General features: G+C 33.9%; 2 protein-coding genes across 6 annotated transcripts; both read left to right on the top strand.

Annotated features, from left to right (window-relative positions):
• Positions 1 to 1,966: 1,966 nt before the first annotated feature.
• LOC139515573 (N-acylglucosamine 2-epimerase-like) lies at positions 1,967 to 14,281 on the top strand. Of its 5 annotated transcripts, none has more exons than XM_071305162.1 (10): positions 1,967 to 2,012; positions 4,893 to 5,001; positions 5,824 to 5,899; positions 6,563 to 6,638; positions 6,817 to 6,986; positions 7,135 to 7,359; positions 7,874 to 7,955; positions 8,463 to 8,770; positions 10,991 to 11,078; positions 14,111 to 14,276. In XM_071305162.1, exons 2-10 carry the CDS (start codon positions 4,901 to 4,903, stop codon positions 14,173 to 14,175), a joined length of 1,191 nt encoding a protein of 396 aa, XP_071161263.1. In that variant the 5' UTR covers positions 1,967 to 2,012; positions 4,893 to 4,900; the 3' UTR covers positions 14,176 to 14,276. The 5 variants fall into 5 exon arrangements, with proteins under 5 accessions (XP_071161263.1, XP_071161290.1, XP_071161273.1 ...); XM_071305189.1 differs by lacking the exon at positions 1,967 to 2,012 and adding an exon at positions 3,837 to 3,962; XM_071305172.1 differs by lacking the exon at positions 1,967 to 2,012 and adding an exon at positions 3,861 to 4,390 and having other exon boundaries at positions 14,111 to 14,281.
• Positions 14,282 to 15,693: 1,412 nt separating this feature from the next.
• Positions 15,694 to 16,512, top strand: LOC139489499 (paraneoplastic antigen Ma2-like). Its single transcript, XM_071276007.1, has one exon. It carries the CDS (start codon positions 15,694 to 15,696, stop codon positions 16,510 to 16,512), a length of 819 nt encoding a protein of 272 aa, XP_071132108.1.
• The last annotated feature ends 1,741 nt before the right edge of the window (positions 16,513 to 18,253 follow it).

The following is an 18,253-nucleotide window of genomic DNA, read 5'->3' as shown; positions in this document are numbered from 1 at the left end:
GGTCAACAATATCTTGTCGGAGCTTTCGTTCATCAATTCTAATGACTGCTTGATGAATGTTAGTATATGACTGCTTCAACCTGAAGTGTTCTTGAAGGTTGAAAATGTATTCACAATAATTCAAATGTTATCGGATGTATCCAATTAAAGGACACAATAATATACAGATCGGTCAATTTCATGCCCTGTTTTACACCCTACTCCAAAACAAATGTAAAAGTTTAAAGAATTAATTAATAAAACGGCCAAAGAAGATTTGGTGTTGTAAAACTATCGACTAGGTGACTTCAACTTTTACATTCATAGTGTTGCCTTGTGAGGGATCTCTGTCAATGAAATTATGACGAGAAAGTTACATAACCTCTGTAATATTTTATGTGCAAGAACATCTCCTTAAGTGCGAATTGAAATTTTATAATTGAAAAATTGAATACGTTGTTGTAGTTTGTAATCCGGATTTGTTTTCTCTCAATCGATTTATGACTTTTAAACAGCGGTGTACTACTGTTGTCTTTATTTAGTTCGGAATTATTTATCAAAACCCCACACTCTATTTCTAGTCGTAAATAAAGGAAGTACTCCTTATCCCCTCTTTATGTAATCTGCCTATTTTGAAAAAATCACATATCGTCAAGAAGAGAAGCGGAATTCGTTTTTATAGGAATACTGACTGTTTATATAAAAATATGCCCACCAAACATAACATATATGTTGTGAATAAATACAAATTACCGTCTAGATTTTTCAGGTTTCAAGAAATGTTCCTGTTTTGAGTTTTTTTTAAACAGAGTGATTTGTGCCTATCACAAATATATCTATGTTGGTCCTTTTTTGTTTATAAATTTAATCGAATGATTAAGAAATTTTAACGACGCGTTAGCACTAACGACAAGTTGAACCACCGACCCCTGCAGATGTTTTTTAATTTGTCATGCATATAAAGAAGAAAGTTGAAAAATTCGAAGTTTGGTGACTACGTTGATCGGATGTATCTCATCATCCTTGAAATAAAAGAGACATCAGATAAGTTAAGTCTGCCTCATATCTTGAATTACGTCTAAAATTGACAATGTCGGATGAGAAATAAATTTTACAATTAAGAGAAGGATTCAGCTTCCCAACTGTAAACTTTCTATTTCTATGTTGTTACATTATGGCAGCCACTGTGTTTTCCAGTTAATACGATATTTAATGGCTTGTGTTTCCTAGCATTATTTCACATGGAAGCTATTAAACCGGAGAGTCCAAAGTTATTTCATTTGAAAATTTTACGGACACCATAACGAGCTGTTCGACTGTTATGGAATATTTGTTTCACAGTTGACGATATATATGTTCCTATCGTTGTAAACACAATCCCGTCCTTCTTTTCCCATACTGGGACATCACCTGGGTTTGTTTTTTTCATGAGTAATACCACAGGTGCTTCATGTTGAGAAGGACTTGAGATTATCCCCGGTTTTTAATAGGTTCGATTTGCTCAGTCTTAAGTTTTCTATGTTGTGGTTGTATACTGTTGTTTGTCTTTTTCGTATTTTTGCATTGCGTTGTCAGTTTAATTTCCAATTATGAGTTTGCATGTCTCTTTAGTATCTGTTGTCTTTCCTTTGTACAAATTCTGCTAAATTTTTACGAAGGATGCTTTTAAAAAGAAGTGCCATTTGGGCATGTCGGATTTATAACTAAATTGAAATTTCTAATTTCTTGACCAAGAAGGAAAATAAACATTGCAGATAAGATTGTTTTTATTCTAGTTTAATAACATATAGAGCGTTTATTGTAAAGTTATTAAAATTGTGTTTATCAACAATGGCATTGTTTTGTTCACGAACTAGAAAATGGAATATCAAGTATTAAATCAAGTGTTTGAATTTTGAATTGTTATTCTTTTTCAAAACTGGCCATTTTAACGCTTTCCTATATCATAATGCTAATATAAATATGTCGTCGAATGAAGATAAGATAAGAGGTTAAGATAAAGTTGAAGGTTGGACGATTAAATAGATATAAACGTAGGTACTATATTATATTTATTTTTCGTAAAAAGAATACTTCCTTGAAATACTATAACGCAAAGATATATTTAAAGTAGCATTCATTCTCTCAAAAGAAGCACCGAATTTATTGTGTTATATGTATCTAAGAGCACTGTGTAGATACCACTGCTGATAACTAAATATATCATTCGCCGAGTTTTGATATATAACATACAACACTGTACAACAGGAATCTGATGTACAGTGGTTGTCCTTTGTTTATGTAGTTTATACGTGTTTCTCGTTTTTATATAGATTAGACCGTTGGTTTTGGAGAATGTAAGTCTCCAGGAGTATCCTTGCTCAATATTCAGTGCTCGGATGATTTATAACAAACATTTATTTTAATTATCCGTTCATCAATCTTTATTATTTAGAAACTTAAATTTCAACACCACCAAGCACGGTTGATCCTAGAGGAGTAAAGCTATTCTTTTAATGTCCCTTTTGATACTAAAGCTTCCCAAGTAATTATACATCCGTTATATATTTTCTATTTCTTTTTATTATTTAAAGTTTACAATCAATATTATGTAATTAAAACGCCTTTATAAATAATGCTTTAAATGAGACATCAAAAATAAACAAACCTTCTACATAACAGATTATAATGGGTGTTCAAACCTTAAATGCCTTGAGAATTTCAACAACTAACCAACACAATGGAAGAAAAAGTAATAGATTTGTAGCTTAACATGAAACAAATTATGGGAAATTTGTTAACATTTTACTTTTCAACTTTAAAACTATGGCGTCGATCGTTTGGTCATTTATAGAAATTAGATAAAGGCAACAGTAGTATAACGCAGTTCAAAAGTCATAAATCGATTGAAAGACAACAAATCCGGGATACATACTAAAACCGAGGGAAATAGTTATCATAGAAACCAGGATTATAATTTATTACGCCAGTTGCGCGTTTCGTCTACATAAGACTCACCAGTGACGCTCAGATCAAAATACAGTTAACTCTCGTTGTTTCGAACTCGGTTGACTCAAAATTTCGGATGAGTCGAAAGTTTTCACGTGGTCCCGAGTTTTGTTCCATATAAATGTACGTAATTCGACTCCTGATGAGTCGAAATTGGATGAGTCGAAATTTCGGTTGAGTCGAAGTAAATTTACGATCCCAAGGTTAACAAAAGCATTCAAAATTCAATATTTATCTCGAACTAATACACATATGTCAAAACATAACCTCCGGCATTTAAATGGATTGAAGAGTTAATCTGACAATACACGTGTAAATAAATTTCCAGTCACTGACCACTGTATTGATTTATGACATGCTATTTCCACGAGTGTTTACCTAAGATTGTCTTTTATAGAATTTTTATAAATAATTAGTGATACATTGTTAATGTTCATGAACAAGTATTTAAAATGTTTACAAAACAATTAATTGTGATTTACACTAATGAGCTTGGGTGTGTATAAAGTAAGGATTATGACTTCAGTTGATGATCACCTAAAAACTACTCAATCGGCGTCTTTAATCTTGTTGTATTTTCTTTTGAAAAGAAAGAGTGAGATGAAACAAAATGAAGAGGAATATAAACTTTCTAAAATCTCTTGTATCCTAGAATAAACAATTTTGTCAACTATAAACGACCTGATTAACGAGACTATCGATTGGAAATTACTCTCTCGGATAAAAGCCATAGGAAAAAATTGTAACTGAAACAATTGAATAAGTAAAAATAATGTTATTATAATAATTAAAGACCATGACATACAAATACATCGATCTGATACCAGAATATCGATCCCCTTCCCATATTCATCCGGATTTATTTTAGCTTTACCAAGCTAAGCAAGAGTTGTGTCCCTTGTTCTGTCAAACTTCCGGTTTTCGTTTGAGTCGAACTACGTGTATCTTGAAATATTTCTCTGGTCCGGCTGACTTCGAGACAACGAGAGTCGACTGTAGTTATAAAGTCAAACAAGTACAAAATTGAAGAACATTGAGGACCAAAAATTCCAGAAAGCTGTGCAAAATGCGGCTAAGGAAATCTATTCCTGGGATAAGAAAATTCATAGTTTTTCGAAAAATTAAAACTTTTGTAACCGAAAATTTATAAAAATGACCATATAAGTGATATTCATGTCAACTGCGAAGCGCTGACTACTGGGCTGGTGATACCCTCGGGGACGAAACGTCCAACAGCAGTGGCATCGACCCAGTGGTGATAATTGTTATCAAAGGTACCAGGATTATAATTTATTACGCCAGACGCCAACTATAAGAGGAAAACAACGAAACAACAGAAACCCTGAAGTATAACAAAAACAAACTACAATGCAACATACATAGAAACGAAATATTATATAACAACTGCCGTATTCCTGATTAGGTACAGGATATTTTCAGAAAACATGCTGGGTTGAACCTTGTTTCGTGGCTAGTCAAACCTCGCGTTTTATGGCAATGTTAACTTTACTGCCTAGTAAGAAGTGCTGACATGAATTATCTTTGATATGGTCATATTTATAAATTAACTGTTTACAAAACTTTTAAATTTTTGGAATACTCAGGCTTTTTTTACCTCAGGAATAGATTACCTCAGCTGTTATTGTCAAAATTTTTAGGAATTTTAGTCCTCAGTGCTCTTCAACTTCGTACTTTATTTGGCCTTATAAACTCTTTTGGATTCGAGCGTCACTGATGAGTCTTTTGTGATGAGTCTTTTGAAGACGAAACGAGAGTCTTGCGTAAATGCAAAATTTAACCTATGATGATTTTATTTACAAGAATATTAATATAGAATTGTGTTTGTTATTGTGCAGCTAAGTGCACTATCTATCTAATTCGGCCTTTCTTCAAGGTTAAACTTTTTATTATATTTTGGTTTCTAGGTCAAGTTATGTCAGAAAAAAGACTACAAGAGTTTTTAGAAACAGTCAGATCTGACTTAGATAGAACAGTGAACTTCTGGGTCAAACATTCACATGACACTGTAAATGGGTAAGCTTTTTATAAATTGATTTTACTATAGTACATGTATGTGTATTCTAGATAAATATCCAGAAATTGAAATCATACGATGCATTTAGATTTTTTTTTATTGCCTTACACGTTATAAAAATATGGCGCAGTGGTAACTATATCCTCATCAATGAGACAACTATCATCCAAATACCAAAAGATACAGATGTTAAAACAACTATAGATCACCGTACAGCCTTCAGCAATATGCAAATCAAAACCGTAAGGTAGCTTAAAAGTCCTGGGAGTTAAAACAGTTCAAACGTTAAAACCAACGACCTGGTATATACTAATGCAATGAAAGAATATAACGACCTAAGAGTACTCGTAGATACTGAAAGCTTGTTAAATCACAATCTTATCTAATGTACAAACCATGTTTTCCCATATACAAAAATCAGCTGGAACGAATCCATTCGGCAAAGAAAACTCGTCTTTTAATAACAAATTTCAAAATCATTAAAGATTTTTTTTTTATTCAGAATTTTTTTTTTTTCATCTCCTTGACCATAATATTTGTTTATCATCAAATTGGGGATCAGAATATTTTTAAAGGAAAAAAATACCCCCTCGCCTTTTTTATGTTCGATAGTCGTACCCTAATGTCCATTTACATTAATGTCTCTTTTTCAGGATTCAGAAGGAGGACATAAATGAATGACTAAAATTCTAAAATGACAAAAATGAAGGATTTTACTAATAGACTTTTATTTTTAAAATACATGGAAATTATAGCAACAAAGAAAAATTGTTTTTGTAGTTTTATAATCCCTAAATTATGTCTAATATTTTCTTCAACAGTGGATTTTTTAATTGTATTGACAAAGATGGGAAAATATATGATGAGACGAAACACGTATGGCTTCAAGCACGACAGGTTGGTATCAACATAAAGCTTTGAATTTGTGTATTACAATGAGATTAGATACTGAAAATATTGACGAAAATAAATTCTAACAGTGACCACATGGTTTACAATGATTAACAATGGCCAATATTACAAGACGGTTTTTGATGCAAAAATTTTGATTTGCTTATTATACCTGTTAAATTTAGTTCTATTAGACAATAGAAAGTACCTAAAATCAAATCACAAGATCATTAAAGGATGATAATAATGCGTTTTTACAGGGGCGAAATATCTATACCTACTCCTTCCCTTTAAGAACGGAAAAAAAACCGATGGAAAGCGTGAAACTATTCCATTGTTAAGTCATGTCGCAATTCAAAATTTATATATCATGAACACTTGCATATAAAGTATATGTTTAAGACTCTAATTGATACGATGTTTCAGACATTTGACAATATTTCCCTGATAGAGGTTAACTACTGACAAGAATGCTGCTCAACTTTGGAAAGTGATTTGTTGACAATTGTTTTTCTTATATATTATTGGGTCATGATGAAGTTTGTTCTTCTGAGTTTATATTTGCTGCTAGTTACCCCTTGCTTTCCTTTAAACATTTTTTGCACAGATATATGCGATATTTCATTAATAAGCCTTTATACTGTCAATTTTTGTTTTACGCTTGATTAGGTCTGGATGTACGCCAGATTATACAAAGAGATGAAACGTTTTCAAAAACCAGAAATTCTTGAGGCAGCTATAAAAGGTTCGTTTACACTTTGAAAGTACTATACTTTAATATATCAATTATAACCATATATGGTAGACGACATTACAAGAAAAACAGATTTATGTCCATTTTTGTTCCCCAGAAAATGTAATTCATGTTTCCATCTTGTTACAGAATGATTCATGATTTTGACATTTTTTTCTTGTTTTTAAAGGCGCAGAATTTCTACAAAAGTTTGCTAGAAACCCTGAAACATACAGATGTTACTTTGCGTTGACTAAAGAAGGGAAACCTGTAAAAATACAACGAACGATATTCTCGGAATGCTTTTACTTAATGGCCATGTCTGAGCTAGGAATAGTTACTGGGAAACAAAGTTATAAGGTAAACTTACGTTTGGTATTATGCTGAGTTTTATTTTTGATTCAGGTTCTGAATTATTATTCATTCCCAAAAATAATTTACGCTCTGTCTATAGTTTAACACTTTAAAACAGCATAGTTAATTTCATATTCCCTGTAATACCATTTAGAAAGAAGCCTTAATGATGATGGACAAAATTGTACATTGGGTGATGGAAGACGACACGGAAATAGGAAGACAATCCCTAGAGGGAGCTCCACCACATAGTTCTCTTGCTGTACCCATGATGATGATGGGCATAATCAGTCAGATAGAAACCATGGACAACTCTCTGTCAAACAAGTACAGTAAAGCAACCGATTGGGCTGTTGCAGAGGTGTTCAAACATGTTAAGGTATGGATAATGGAAGGGTCAAATGACGGTTACTTAGAACGATGTAAGTAAGTGATAACATGTTTATTATAAGAACGCAATCCAAAATGATTCCTGAAATAGACGAAAAGTTAATCTTCTTGATTCTACATATAAATATATGCACATGTCTGACTGTATAGCAGGGAGAATGAAATCATGTTTATCAAAATTTATATATTTTTGTTTAAAATTGGTTAATTCTTAAGATTTTATACGGGGACTTTGATATATAAGTCACTTTCGTAAATGTAAAAAAAAAAGTAAAATAACAAAAATACCTCGAGCTCCAAGGAAAACTTGTGACTAAATAATAGCCTTTGCAAACGAAAGTCTTCATAGTTTGAAACGTTCCCCGCAAGAACGTACGTTATAGAATTGCAATATAAAAAAAAAACATGTAATGGTTTATATTAATAATAAAACTTTTCTTTATTCATATTTTGCATAAATATACTGTGAACACTCAAAACTTAATGCTTCGTCATATTTCAAGCGAGATGGAACTGCTGTACTGGAGAATGTTGGTTTGGACGGCAGTGAACTCAAGGGAAGTGGTGGCAGACTTATGACCCCTGGTATGTAAATAAGTTATCGGCTTTTAAAATTGTGCTTTTCTGTTTAGTTAAGCCATTTTCATCTGGTTTTTTTTCACAGTTTGTTCTTATACTGTGCTTTTACAACAGTTACCCTGGTTGGTATGAGGGTTCAGTGCTAATTTTAATACGTTTAACTCATCTAATTCTATATGTGCTACTACCAGTGCTAGTCCCAAGTCAGAGGCTTGTAATTTGTTGGTTGTTGTTGGTTGATGTCTGTATTTTTTCATTTAAATTATTTTCCATTTTGTCATGTCGGAGCTTTAGTTTGTAACCCGGATTTTTTTTCTCAATCGATTTATGAGTTTCGAACAGCGGTATACTACTGTTGCCTTTATTTAGTATACAGTAAAGGTTCGCTTACTGTTGAATGCCGAACTTTAACCTGTTTATTTGTTTTAATCTGCTTCATTTTAATTTTGTTAGGTAGTTGTCTTATTGGCAATCATACAACAAATAAAGATCCACCCATCTCGGATATTTCAGGTCACGCCATTGAAGCAGGCTGGTTCCTACTTGATCTAGCTAGTAGAAAAAATAAAACAGAACTAGCAGAGACAGCAATACAGACTTTTATGATCAACCCCTATACCTATGGCTGGGACAACCAGTATGGTGGACTATATTATTTTCTAGATGTCGATGGATGGTCACCGGCACAGTTGGAATGGGATTTAAAGTTATGGTGGCCACATAATGAAGCAATGATTTCATTTCTAATGGCATATAAACATACTAAAGATGTCAAATATTTAGACATTTTTGCTCGAATATTTGATTATAGCTATTCTCATGTAAGTATGTCACACATAGACAATATTAAAATGTTGAAAATGAGATGTTATATATAGACATACTTATTTTTTTTCAGAATTGAGCATTGAGCAAAATGGGAAATATATTAGTAGAGCATAGAGAGATGAGTGGTATACGTCAATGAGAGAGCAACTCAATGACAAAATTAACAAAAAGACATCTATAGAGTGCACAACCAAGACTGGTATCCATACAAATATGCCAAGTTCTCAATAGTCCAGAGTTATAAAAGCTGTGTATATTTACTAATAAACAAAAACAATCACTTATCTTGCAGCCAATACTAAAAAAACGAGACACAATAAGATATGACATAAGACTACAATTGACGATGTTTTTGACTTGTTACAGACACATGAAAATGTGACATATCAATACTCCTTCTTTTAATTTCGATCAGTAGATTAACATAACGCTGGTAAAAGAACATCCAATAAAACTAATATACAGCAAAAAGTTTTAACGATAAAATAATAAAAAAACACCATATACATGTAATAGGAATTGAAACCGTATTAATGAATGCTAGCAGTTACTGAAAGTAAGGTCAAAGTATCAACCTGATGATAAGAACATCGTGTCATCCTAACCTTATTATCTGTTGGTGTACTTCAAATGCTGAGATATCGTATTGCACCGTTATGAGTTTGATTGTCCCTTTGGTATACTTCGCATTTCTTTTCTCATTAACTGTTTCTTTGGTGTTCTTTTTTCAAGTTTTTTATATTTTTATTTCCAATTATGGTATTTGTTTTATTTTGTTCATAATTTCGGGATAAAACAACTGCCTTTACCCATCAGATGTTCTTGAACTGTTAAAGACTGTAAGTGAATGTTGATAACTGTCGGTGTATTTAATAACTGTCGGTAATTTTACAATGACTGTCACAGCTCTTTTCTGGATAAACTATGGTACAAAATAGTTGGACAGTCGCGTCCATATTTTTTACAAATTACATCCCAATTCGTGTTTGTATGATTAGTAGGAATAAGACTATTCAAAGCATATGGAAAGATTCCAGTGTGATTAATGAGTTGCAAACCTCGGGAAATCTCAAAAAGCTTGATTTATTTAATCATCCAGAATAGTTGTCATAAAGCAAAATGAGTGTGTTAACCATCAATTAGGTTGGCTAGATACATTATAAGCATCACTACTTCCGAACCGTTGTAACAATAACGTTTTCACGTGTAAACGGTTGACTTATTATTCATAGGGTAATTAGTTCGTACAATGAATGTGAAATGTGAAATTTTGATATTTCTGTAGCATCCAGAAACAAATAACAAATTTTCCATGTGGAAATTACTAGTAAACTATAATAATGATAACTTCATAAATGAATTAGATAACGACAATATATTTTTAGTTGAATTTGTTGTTGTTTCACAAATAGTAAAATAACAAAAATACCAAACTCCAAGGATAATTCAAAACGGAAAATCCCTCATCATAATCCAGAGCTCAAACAAATGGAATGAATGGAAAACAGCTGTCATATCCCTGACCTGGTACAGGCATCTCCTGTGGAAAATGTCGATTAACATTTGGTTTCATAGCTAGATAAACCTCTCCCTTGTATGACAGTCTCATTAAATTTCATTATATTGCCAAAAAATATGGGAACAAAACAAACAGACATAATAGGTAAAGATGTCAAAATAGGGGTAAAGCAGTCAACATTGTAGTAAACTGATTATTTAATCACTTTTAATTAAAAGACCAATCATTATGTCAGCAAAGAAAATGGCATATTGACAAAGAACATAAGCAAAAATGAGAGACAAGAATACAAAATATGATCATAGCATAATCCCACAACGACGTGATGTATAAAAGCCACACCTAAAGGATATTACCAAAAAATGGACTAAACAGTAAAGGTAAAATGTAAATAATTTACAAAGACAAATAAAAACACACTTTAAACACGTAAATAAGATGATAAACAACGCCAGTACAAAGAATATATACTTCAAGACCATTATGTTATCTGTGAAAATTGAAACAGATTATTTTAAGGTCTTGGTATCTTCTAAAGAACTTTGTTCTAAAGAAAAAGAGATTCTTTGGCGTAGCCTAGATTCATCAACTTTCTGCTCAGACACTGGTGACATTTTATAAAATATTTATAAATCATACACAGAATTTTTAACCTCCTCATAGCTTTCTCAATAAAATCAATTCTTTGTTTTAGTTTGTCGACAAAGAACAAGGAGAATGGTATGGTTATTTAGACAGAGAAGGAAAAGTCAAAATTAGATCTAAAGGTGGTGTGTGGAAAGGTAAATTATAGTACACTGTTCTATTAGAACTGTTCGCAAATATGACAATTAGTTTCAACAGAAGAGGGACAAAAGATACAAGACGGACAGTCAAACTCATATATTGGAAATAAACTGACAACGACATGGCTAAAAATGAAAAAGACAAACAGACACATGAATTTTGAACAGCGGTATACTACTGTTGCCTTTATTTATACATGACACAACATCAAAAACTAAAGAATAAGCAACATGAACCCAACCAAAAACGGGGGGGGTGATAGCAGGTGCTCCGGAAGGGTAAGCAGATCCTGCTCCACAATTGGCACCCGTCGTGTTGGGTATGTTTCAATAAATCCGGTAAATAATATAATTCGGTTGGTCACATTCATGAAAGAGAAGGGGTTGTAGTTACGACGTAAGGAACCTATCCGATATCATATGGGTGTGTCAACCAGCTCGTGGTGGCGTCCGTAAAATTTACGAAGGGAAGATTTCCTGATACTCTCGCTCCAGGAGAGGGCTATGTTGGTTTACATGTGTCCGTCCGACTATGCGGACCACATGTCTTGCACTTTCAATGTTAATTTTTCGAGAAACTAAGGATTTTATTATCCCAGGAATAAATTACCTTAGCCGTATTTGGCACAACTTTTTTGGAATTTTGGGTCCTAAATGCTCCTCAACTTTGTACTTGTTTGGCTTTATAACTATTTTAATCTGAGCGTCACTGATGAGTCTTATGTAAAAGAAAAGCGTGTCTAGCGTATTAAATTATAATCCTGGTACCTTTGATAACTAATCCCAACGTCTAAATACATTGCACCAACCTTCATCTGGTCATTCCTTTCCATGTGACACGTTTTCAATTCCTTCTATGAATTACTTCTTGCTTGTCGAGAACATCAAATCTTTTTTAAAGTCCTGCACAAACATGAAAGTTTCTTCATAATTTACTCAGCAAATAATAACAATGGCCAGGATCTAGTTATTACAAGTGATCACATAACTGTCGTAAATCTTTTGTGATAAACTCGTCTCTGCAAATTTGTTCAAAATATACATAGATATTATTTGGAGAAATACTTGATTACTTGACCTAGTAGTTTGTCTATGTATTTTTTTTTACATATGGCTCATTGGTTCTTATACATCCTCGGCTTTCAGCGTTCCTGTTGAAGGTGAATACAGAAAAGCGATTCAGACGCATGCAATTATTCAACGGGTTTAACTTAGGTTTGTAAAAAAACATGTCAGTACCAAAGAACTGACCACTGAGCTGATGATATCCTCGAGGACTGATATTTCTTCAGCAGAGGAACCAACCCAGAGCTGTAAAAATAATAAAACAACACGTTAACTAAAGTCATGCGTTAGAAGTCCTTTATGGATTCACCTCCCCTAGTTCCAGAGGAACGCTTAAAACCGAATATTTGAAAGCTGAGTATGTATAAGAATCAAAACAGTTGAAGTGATATAGAACAAAAAAAGTACCATAAAAATAAAAAAAAATCTATTTTTTAGAACAACCTTTATTTCGAGTCGAAACCTTAGTTTTTTTACACGGACAATTTTAGAAAGGTTTGTTAAAAATCCTTTCAGTATCGAAGTACTGGCTATATACATATATATATACTAGTACGTCTGAGTCAGTGACAACTCTACAACAGATGTATTCATCGGATCGCCATCAATGATGGTGCTACATGGCTGTGTACATAATGTGCGAAAGCAAATTTACAGATCTAACATTGTTGGGTTGATGTTTAGACGAGTTGTATATACATTATGTACACAGCCATGTATCACCATCATTGATGGCGATCCGATGGACACATCTGTTGTAGAGTTGTCACTGACTCAGACGTACTTATAAATATAATTATTTTCTGTGACTGTATATTACATTAATTTGTAGGATCCTTTACTATAGATAATTTAGCTGATCTGTAACAATAACATCTTCATGCCTTATATATCATGTACTGTAGTACGCCGCTATATTAAAACTGACGAGGAAAGGTAACACACGGCCAGCGAAAGCTCTTTTTATTGAGAGCCCAGGTTGTCGTGTGGTCTAGCGGGACGGCTGCAGTGCAGGCGATTTGGTATCACGATATCACAGTAGAATGGGTTCGAATCCCGGCGAGGGTAGAACCAAAAATTTGCGAAAGCAAATTTACAGATCTAACATTGTTGGGTTGATGTTTAGACGAGTTGTATATATACTAGTATATATACTTAGCTATTGATACTTTCGGGGCCTGATAGTCCACGTCCACCAGCGTGATCCAGGTATCGACCCAGTGCTTAAAAAAAAGAGGGGGAAAAAAATCTTAAAATATTACAAAAGAGGGACGAAAGATACCAGAGGGACTGTCAAACTCATAAATCGAAAATAAACTGACAACGCCATGGCTAAAAATGAAAAAGACAAACAGACAAACAATGATACAAATGAATGACACAACATAGAAAACTAAAGAATAAGCAACCCGAACCCCACCAAAAACTATGTTATTACAAGTTGCCGAGGCGCTTTTCTGGATGCATGTTCATCAGGAACGCTCAAAGATGTATAAAACAGAAACAGTTAAAGAGCTAAAAAGTAGTATTACAAAAATACCGAACTCCCTCAAAACGGAAAGTCCGTATACAAAAGTGCAAACACATCAAACGAATGGTTAACAACTGTCATATTCCTGACTCTACCAATGACAAAATAAGACATAAAAAATAGCCAAATGCTTAGATCAACTTTGCTTGAGGGAGTTGAAACCTTAGTTTCTTTATAATTTTAAAATCTATAAACGGACATAGCCAAATCCGTATGAGGTCAATATCTGGTGTTATATGGTTATCAGTTTACAGATTTTTGCCTTTTAATTTAAGCAGTTCCTCTCTTTATATCCTGAACAATTGTTTTAAAAACAACAATTGTTGGCTTCTTTTATAATTCTGTTTATTTTTGTTTAAATTTCGTATTTACGGCTTTAGGACGTTGACACAAAATTATAAAATGATATCTCATTATTCTTCATATTTTACAGGTTGTTTCCATGTTCCAAGAGCGCTAATGATGTGTGAACAAATGTTAGAAGCAATGACCAAGTAAAATATGATGAGTTTTGAAATACTTGTACACATTAGCATCATTTAATAAATTCTATCATTTTAAAATCTTTTATGTAAATTGCCATTAAATAAGAGTTCAGATGGAATGTTAAAAGTTCATAGTCCCTCCTATAAACAAACGCCAAAAAAAACCCCGATTGATCCTTTAGGTCTAAACGGACATTGAATAAAAATAAAATACCCGTGGTTCCCGAGCTTTTTTGCCCTTTACTTGATTTTCCTTCTGAGGCAACGATAAATGCCAATATTACAGTTAGATGCCTTAAACAATCAAACAAAAACACTTTTCCTACATAAGAAAATGCCGGTACCAAGTCAGGAATATGACAGTTGTTGTCAATTCGTTTGATGTGTTTGAACTTTTGATTTTTCCATTTGATTAAGGACTTTCCGTTTTGAATTTTCCTTTCAGTTCAGTATTTTTGGGATTTTACTTCTGATGATTTCTAAAGAAAATTGAAAATTACATGCCGAGTTTGAGCAAGCCATCTTGAAACTGTTGAATAAGAAACACAAACTCTTTGCTAAGTAAAACTCTGATTCTTGCCGGACTGATACCTTAAAATAAAAATTGACAGAAAGAAAACACGCACAAGTCTAGACAGTACCATTGAATTAGAAAATGGATGAAATTGGCATTAGAAGAAATTATTGAGGCGAAGACCATTTAAAGGTTAAAGGCGTCTTGATCATATTTTTAATTGAAGTTATTAAAAGGATGGAAGAATCAATGTAGACTTTAGAAGACTTATAAAAGAAAAGTCTATAGATATAGGAAGATGTGGTATGAGTGACAATGAGACAACTCTCCATTTAAGTAACAATTTATAGAAGTAAACCATTATAGGTCAAGGTACGGCCTTCGACACTGAGCGTTGGCTCACACCGAACAGCAAGCTATAAAGGACACCAAAAAAATAACCCAGTTCTATTCATTTACCTTTTGTTTGACATACTTGTCCTCTTATGATAGTCTTCTTGTTTTACTACTTTAGATTTAAAGAGCGGTTGTTGGCAGGTCGAGTTAGAAAAATGAAATGAAATAAAGTTATGAAAAACTGTTTGTGCTTGTACCACAGGACTCTCTCAATTCGATCATGTCGATGACATCCCTTTCAGTCTCAACGGGGCTCCCGTTTTTTTGTTGTTGAACAATTGAATATGTAGACTTTGCGATTGCTTACTTGAACGATAATCTTGTTTTCTCGTAAAACGTAAAATAAGCATCTCCAAGTGGTCGTGTACACAATGAACCGGGATCATAATTAAAGATAAGAACTGATGTTTGCTTTCTTTCTAGAGGAGCCTGAATACAAAGGTTCTCCTAGGTCATTCAGTTGATAGTATTTCTTAGTCTTTAGTCTACATTGATATACAGATTAAGGTACTTGTATTTGTGTATATATATTTTATTTCAGATTTTGATTTCATCCGTTGTACATTTTGATTTGATTCGTCTGTATTATTTTTATTCGGATATTTTTTTATACTACTCGTCATGGCAGAGCCAGAGAAGATAAAAGAACAGTATGATACTATGTATAGCACTTTACAAGCTATGGGTCTCAACCCCAAGGGAGATACTCCAGAGGATTTGGATAAATGGATTAGGGATTACATTGAGCACCAGAAAGAATACAAGCCATTGGAAAATGTGCTTTTGTCTCCACCACCTATTGTTGCATTGAAAACAGAAACAGGAGCGGTATTGAAAGTTGCACCTAAGCCAACAGTAACCATGTCATCATATGCACCCAAGGTTAGGAACTTTTCTGGTGGAGATAACAAGGGCGAGATTGCATATGACATATGGAGATATGATGTGAAGATAGCATTAAAGGATCCGACATATACCAAAACACAAAAAGACTTTGCCATCCGTCGCTCTTTATCTGGATCAGCTGCACGTATGATAATGTACCAAGGCTTGGATAAACCTATCAACGACTTATTGGAAATTTTAGACAGCGTTTATGGAAGTGTAGACAACAAAGAACAACTTCTGTCAGAATTTTACAGTGCCCATCAGAAGGAAGATGAAGATGTAACTACCTGGAGCAATCGACTTCAAGATATTTTAGGAAAAGGAATTGAAAAGGGTATTATTCCGTATCACGAGATGAAAACCATGCTTCATGCCATGTTATGGACCGGACTGAGACAGGAATTAAAAGATGTTAGTGGCCATAAGTATGACTCAATACAAGATTTCAACCATCTCAGAGTTGCTCTTAGACATCAGCCTAAAAAACCACCAAGCCTAACACTTCTAAGGCAGCTACTACTTCACCTGAATCAAAGGATGTTGAGGAATTAAAAGGTATGGTACAACAACAGACTCATCAATTTACAGAATTACTAGATCAACGCCAACAGGAACATGCACCATACAGAGGTAATGGTGGGTATAGAGGTTCTGGTAGGGGAGGTCGCAGAGGCTGGAACCATACTTCAGGACAGAACAGCAATTGGCAAGGACAGAACAACAATTGGCAAGGACCGAACAACAATTGGCAAGGACAGAACAACAATTGGAAAAATCAAGAAAGACATGATCCAGTACAGCAAGATCCTCAACAACAACAACAACAACAACAAAGGAACGACTACCCGATAGTTTGTCATCGTTGTGGACAGGAAGGTCATATAAAGATAGGTTGCAGAACAAGAATGGACCATTCGAGGAATTTAAACGGCAGGAAACCTGTACAGAGGGGCCGGTATAAGGTTTGAGCAAGAGGAATTATGGTCCCATGGTTAGAAACAACATTGTTACATACAGTATCAACTATAACGGAATCATTTTATCAAGAATATCTTTCGGAATCAACACCTTTAAAGAAATTGGACTCTATTTTGGAAATTGAGACAGCAGGAGGAACGCAATTACCATACGCCGGATTTATAAAAGTGGATATTAAAACACCAGGGAATAGCAACATCAGTAGTAAGCATGAACTGCTGGTAGTACCAGATACCCGTTATAGTCAACATGTACCAGCATTAATAGGAACCAATATTTTAAATCACCTTATTTTGGAACTTCAAGAACAACATGGAGCTAGATATTTACAGAATGCAGCATTGACAACTCCATGGTACTTGACATTTCGCTGCATATCAATGAGAGAAAGAGAATTGTCAAATAATAACAACCGATTAGCCATTGCAAGATGTCAACAGGGAATTAATATACAACCAAATACCATGAAGGAAGTTACAGGATATTGTGATAGAGAAATTCCATACTGTACAACACCATCTATCTTACAGTCAAGCGAGTTGTCTACAGAATGCAAAGACATCGACATTGAGCCAGCATTACACCAGTATGATTACAAACAGAATGGAACGATAACATTTAGAATGTCGAATACAACCACAAGGACTTTCACCATACCTCCGAAGTCCATTATATGTGAGATTTAACCAGTAACCATTGAGGAAGAACACAAACCAGAAAACGATGATGATAAAAGTTTATTAGAGCAAGTTGATATCACCGAAAGTGACCTTAACACTACACAGTTACAGGTAGGTAGGCAGTTGATTGTCGGATATTCTGACATCTGCAGTAAAGGAGATCACGATGTAGGTCACACCGATAGAGTGAAACACCGTATAGATTTATATGAAGAGAGACCATTCAAACAGACATATAGGAGAATACCAGCATCCATGTATGACGAAGTCAGGTCACATTTACATCAACTTATGGACATAGGGATTATTAGACCTACCCGATCACCTTTTTCGTCAAATGTCGTCCTCGTTAAGAAGAAATCAGGAGCCTTAAGAATGTGTGTGGATTACAGAAAATTGAACAATCAGACAAAACGGGATAGTTATGCTCTTCCACGCATTGAAAAATTGTTGGATTGCTGCCAGGGAAGCAAGTTTTTCTCAGTTGTCGACATGAAGTCCGGTTATCACCAAGTAGAAATCCTGGAAGAACACAAGGAACGGACTGCTTTTTCCGTAGGACCGTTAGGTTTTTATGAGTTTAACCGGATGCCATTTGGGTTGACGAACTCTCCAGCAACATATCAAAGACTAAT

Source organism: Mytilus edulis, chromosome 1, assembly GCF_963676685.1.
Source record: "Mytilus edulis chromosome 1, xbMytEdul2.2, whole genome shotgun sequence".
NCBI classification, from domain to species: domain Eukaryota; kingdom Metazoa; phylum Mollusca; class Bivalvia; order Mytilida; family Mytilidae; genus Mytilus; species Mytilus edulis.
The sequence above is the reverse complement of the archived record's forward strand: the minus strand, read 5'-3'. Positions and strand labels throughout refer to the sequence as shown.

Excerpts from the sequence above, each read along its gene's own strand:
- LOC139515573 (XM_071305172.1), top strand. The coding sequence starts at position 4,901 with ATGTCAGAAAAAAGACTACAAGAGTTTTTAGAAACAGTCAGATCTGAC. Across the intron at positions 6,639-6,816 it reads TCTTGAGGCAGCTATAAAAG|GCGCAGAATTTCTACAAAAG; the intron begins GTTCGTTTACAC and ends TTGTTTTTAAAG. Across the intron at positions 6,987-7,134 it reads CTGGGAAACAAAGTTATAAG|AAAGAAGCCTTAATGATGAT; the intron begins GTAAACTTACGT and ends AATACCATTTAG.
- LOC139489499 (XM_071276007.1), top strand. The coding sequence starts at position 15,694 with ATGGCAGAGCCAGAGAAGATAAAAGAACAGTATGATACTATGTATAGC.